The sequence below is a fragment of the Merops nubicus genome, unplaced genomic scaffold, assembly GCF_000691845.1.
Source record: "Merops nubicus isolate BGI_N331 unplaced genomic scaffold, ASM69184v1 scaffold15297, whole genome shotgun sequence".
NCBI lineage: Eukaryota > Metazoa > Chordata > Aves > Coraciiformes > Meropidae > Merops > Merops nubicus.
Window position 1 is genome coordinate 2,240 of NW_008619734.1, and position 5,590 is coordinate 7,829.

The 5,590-nt window shown below is 37.0% G+C and overlaps 1 protein-coding gene across 1 annotated transcript in view; it reads left to right on the plus strand.

Moving 5' to 3' along the window:
- Positions 1-293: 293 nt before the first annotated feature.
- The window catches only part of MYCBP2 (MYC binding protein 2, E3 ubiquitin protein ligase), a gene marked incomplete at both ends in the record, with an annotated part of 162,897 nt that continues 157,600 nt past the window's right edge, over positions 294-5,590 (plus strand). Inside the window, 1 exon segment of the mRNA XM_008943913.1 lies at positions 294-369. Coding sequence (XP_008942161.1) covers positions 294-369 — 76 coding nt within the window.

Genomic DNA, 5,590 nt, shown 5'->3' on the forward strand with positions numbered 1-5,590 from the left:
AGTAGGGTAAACCAGTTTAAAATATAGGGATTTTTGCCTGTCCTAGCTAGCATACATTCTGCTGAAAATGATGAGAGTAAAGGCCCTTAATGCACTGGAGTATTACAAAAGCATAATTTTATATTATGACTTACACTCTGAAGTTCTGCCTTTGTTGGTTCCCTTTGCTTGGGAGAAAAAAATTCTAGAGGACTCCTGACATTTTTTTTGCTCTGCTGGTGCTGCTGTTTATCATGGGTTACAAGAAGGGAGTTCGATTCTTTTGTTCTCATGGCTTTTCTGCTCTTTTTCAGGAGTAAGAAACTTTTTAGCAAGAAAAAATTGAAAAGGAAACAGAAGACTAAATTGAAAGTAAAAACACGCAACAAGGTGAGTCTAACTTGACGAGTTTCTGACATGAAAGTAACTTCAAATGAGAGAAATGTAAGAAAAGTATAACTAGCAGGTTTTGTTTAGAAAATATAATAAGCCAGTATTGTTTGTCTGTTTATTGTGTGCTGCATGACACCAATGTTAACCTTATTCAAATGTGCTTGCTACTGATGTTCAGCATGAAATAATACAAACAGCATTTTTGGTTCTCTAATTCGTAAACTGTAAATGTAGCTAAACATGTCGGTCTTTTAGTTAAATTTTAAGAAATGCATGTCTAGCAAACAGTTACACATTACTGCTGCAAGTGGTTCTGTCCATATTGGCTAAAGGAGAAAAGGAGCATTCAGTGTTAAAGGAATCCAAAGCTACTTCTGAAAACTCCTACAAAATGGAACAGATACTACTTATCAATTTCTGTTAATATTTTCTCCCTGTGTAACTTCTGCCCCCATCACTTTAAATGCATGGGAGCAGTACAGTGAACTTCATAAAAAAAGTTTACAAGTTTACTTGTTGCAGAGAAGAAATCTTGGGAGAAGCAAGAGGATTTTGAAGTACAGCTCTGCTGCATTCTTTCTCTATTAGAGAGCCATTATTTCTCTGTTTAAGCTGGAGTCTTGGATGGATTTCCCTGGATGCTGCTTCCTAGCCTCCCATGTCAGTGAAGAGAAAGTAGCTCATTTCTGGAATGATTCTGAAGGACACAACAGTGGAAATATCAGCAAAAATGCTTTCTAGCCAGTTGAATGGCCTTATAATACAAATACGCTGTAGATCAAATTGGCCCTCTTATCCCTATTTGCCAAACCTCATGTAGTTACTCTATCTCAAGACAGATGACTTTGGGAGGGTGAAGCAAACCCTCTATCTCTTCATTTGGTATTGCTTTTTTGGACACTCACCAGATTGTTCTGCTTATCTCGAGTAGTACAGCTCCAGACTATGGCATAGTAGGGGCTTATCTTTGTGTCTGTTCTCAGTACTGTACAGTGAAATATTTTTGTGTCAAACTGAATTTTTCCAGCCCTTTTTTCAGTTGCTACTATATTAGAAGTTCTAGCCCAGTTCCTTCATGATTTTATCAGACCCACTGTCAACACAGAAAACCAAGTTAGAAATTCAAAGAAATATTGCAGAATGTAGTTAGTCTTTGTGTGTTCTGCCTGGTGACAGAAACTTGTGCTTTTAAAATAAGATAACTCTTCAGCTTTGATCATTGTTACTATATAAAGGCAACTTTGTGTTTCTGGATAGTGGTGCCCTAGTTGAACTGCCAAGTAGGAAGCTGAATCCAGAACTGCTGTTCTTCAGAAGCTTGACAGTCAAATGTGCTTCTTGGATTTAGTTGCATTGGCTCAGTGGTTTGGCAGGATCCCTTATGAATAACCAAGGACAACATGAGCAGGTTAAAGGCTGGTTCTTGTCAGCAGTTATAGATTTGGCATTAATGGATTGTCTCTGTGCCTCATGCTTGTGGAAGGGTGGCTTTTGGGACTTTTCTTGGATTTAAAACAGCTTCTACTTGAAGCATTAAGTGAGATTTATCTGCCTTTGGAAGGCATAATGGATTTTTACACGTCTTTAGCTGATGCCTCTATTCTAGAGAGTGTTTGAGGCATGCCAGGGTTCACCAGCAGAGCATTGGTGTTCATTAGGAGTCACTGAAGTACAGAAAGTCGTTCCAGCTTACTCCTGCATGATAGCAGGAAATTGTGTATTTCCTGAAAAACATAGCTGAAAAGAGAAGGATAAAATCAGCTCCATCTCTTTAGGTTATCATACTTTGTTTACTGACAAAGTAGAGTGGTTTTGTGTTTTGGTTGTTTCTTTGGGGTTTGTTGTTCTGGGTTTGTTTTTTTTCCCCCCGTATGCTTTTTGATACATTCCCATGCTTACCCATGCAAAATAAGCACAAAAGTAATTTTTGCATTGCAGTCTCTGAAAACAGATGTGTGTATTGGCAGGAAAATACGAGTTTCCATTTGAAACCTCTAATAGGGCAGATTGAAAAGCCCATCACTAGTGGACATTCTGAGCAGGAGAGCTTGTCTGCATTAGTTGATTTTTTAAGGAGCAGGGTCTCTTATTCTGAAGAGAAGTCAGAGCTTTCTCTTAATATGCTTGGTAGAGGCAGGGAGGGCCTTGAATTAAGAATAAGCTGAAGGCATGCAGTAATTTGCAATTTATACCCTGCACTTACTAAAAATGGTAATCGAGTAATTGATGAGGAGAGAACATAAAAGTCATTGTTGAGCAACTGGAAGAAAATTATTTCCACCATTTAAGCATTAAATGTTCTAATGTTTTAAGGATAAAACATTACTTGGTGTTTAATGCAGCACAGTACTTTGAGCCTTATTCTGCTTCTAAGCTGGGGTCATGTTATGATCACTTGTATTTGAACTGCTCTTAATTTTGGGGTTTGTGGTTTAGTGTCTTTTTTTTAAAACGGATTTATAAAAGTTTTCCGTGTGGGCACAGAGTGTTTTGGCTTCAGAATTTCAGTGCTGAAAAGAGTGACTTTTACATAGTAATCACATATCTTGTTTTCTAGACATGGGTGTAGCACCTTGGATTTCTGCCCTGCCCTTTTGAGGGAACAATTATCACTAGAAAATGGTAGGCTGCGTAGCTTGTCTCAGCCCTGTGAATGTTGCTGCTTCTCCTCCTTCCCCACTTTTCACCCTCTGGAATTTTCTCACTTTACTGTTAAGATGTAAAAGTGCTGCTTAGGGTGCTTAGCTGAGAGACTGGATGGAAAGCCAGAATTCACCATCCTCTGTTCTCATAACATTATTTGGAGAATACTGAAAAATTTGAGCTCACCAGAGGCTGAGAATATACTTCCAATGATCAGCATCCACCTTTTTATGAAGAAGTTTTAAAGTATTACTTGTTTAGCTTTATACAAATGGAAGGAATAAAACTTTGGGAAAGGATGGTCCATGTAGCAGACCAATTTATTGTAAGCTAATGATTACATGTATGAGGTGGATCAACAGGGATAAATTGTCTCATTAAAAACCACATAGCTTCTGAAATAATTTTGCAGTATTTTCAGTGACTTTTGTATTATTTGGTGTTTCAACCTCAAGAGGGCATCCCTTTCTAAGAGATGAGAACAGTTTAAAGAAGAATTTGGTGAGGTTCTATGCTCTGTGTTAGGCAGAGGTTAGATCAGATGGTTATTACAGCCTTACTTGTCCTTAACAACAGATGAACTTGCTTCTACTAGATTACAGTCTATTTCCATCACATCTGAGAATAAACTGTTATTGCCATCATCCGGTTGAAGAGGAAGGAAATAAACTGATCTGAAAATAAGCTATGTATGGATTTATTATTTTGGGAAAAGTTTGTTTAGGTGTAAGACAAGTGTAAAGAGACCAGAGATTTTTGTTTTTCCTGTGTCTTTCCTTGAGTGTGCTGGAACATGACAAGAGGCCAGGAGGAGCCTTGTGAGTCTGGTTGCTCCGTTTCATGAACCAAAGCTGCACCGTTAAACCGCTCCAACACAATGCATACTGGAATTTAGCAGGGACTAAATGTTTACAAGGACAAGTCACTCATCGGGGTATGGGCATCTGTGCTTCAATCTCTCTCCTAAGATGTGTATTACTTTTTTCTAAAAGATAAGAGTCTAATTAAATTTTACCTTTACATACTAAAAATAAAACTACGTTCATAATTCTTTACTTCCATTGGCATTGGAATCTCTCGGACTTGTGTTTAGATTTCATTAGTCAGTAGTTCAGGATTGAATTGTTCTTTCTTCTAAAACTTCAAGAGAAAGACTTCTCTTATTTTATCTTAGGTATTTGGAGAACATCACCTGCTTCTGTTTTGTCTACCTAAAATACAGAGAACTTTTGTGAGGGATTTCATTATGTGTATTGCCTTTACAGATTATCTGCTCCCCTAAAAAAATACGCCTTAGTGCTTCTGACCACTGAAATGATCTTTCTTCACTGTTACCTCACCTTGTTTAGTTTCAATTGAGAATATTCTTTCTGAACTTTAATATTACACATTTTGTAAGAATGTTATCATGTTTAAAAATTGCTCTTCCTTTCTACCAAAATTTCATTTTAGATGTTCTGTCTAGCACAAATTTTTCCAGCGCTAAGGACAGAAGATATGATTCTGTGATTCTCTGTGATGAGTACTGGGTATCTAAGTTTTATGATGTATGTTTCATCATGTGTCTTAAGATGATGAATTTTCAATTTATGATGATACCAAATAAAACAACAAAGATAAAAATTTTAGAATGTCCCACTTTCTAACAGCCCATATGAAAACCACTAAATCAAAAAGCATAATTCTTCAGTCAAAGCTCCATTCTTTTTAAAAGTGAAAACAATTTCATATTCTGGGAAACCAAATGCTTTTGGGGGAAAGAAAAATTTTAAGCCTATCACCTTGTCTTGTACTTGGATATCCTAGAAGCCAGGCTTCAAGTCATTCTTATACTTAATACTTGGGCTTGCAGAGTTCCAGTAGCCTTTAAGAAAGGGCATTTAGAGGTAGAAAAAGTGATTGTTGCGCTTCACCTTATCCACAGTATCATAAAAAGATGTTTCATACATCTGTGGATCTTGATACACTTAGCAAGCACCAAGGAAACAAGATATTGGAGTGGGTTTTTTTTCCTTGGAATAATGTATCTCATAACTCAAGAGCAGTCTGACTGGATTATTAATAATCCAAGATCGGTGCAAAATTAGTAAATTGCTTTGCTGAGTTCTTAGAAGTTGATTTTGTCTTAACGTTCCATTGTTTTCCTTGCCAATGTAAAAGTATTTTACACCCATGTGAAATGCAGTATCATTAAGGAGAATTCTTCTAACTTAAAATAGACTTTATTAGTTTGATATAAGAATTACTAGGTGGGGTTCTGTAGACACAGCTAGTGTTTAGATTTTCATAATCATATGTTCTACCTCAAAATTTATGAGCCAGTAGCAAGATTGTACAGGTGGCAGCACGAGTCTCATACTATTTAGGGTAAGTTCATATGACTGTGTAGAAGAGTGAACTAATGCCATGGCTTTCAGTAGTTGCAGAAGAGGAAGTTTCCAGTAGATGATGGGATTAACTTAATCCTAGTTTCCTGTCTTGGTCAGTGCATCTGATGCCCGTGAAGGCAAAAACTTCTGAAGTCTCTTTTGAAAACTTTCTACTGTGACTGTTGAAGAAAAGAAAAATGGGGGGG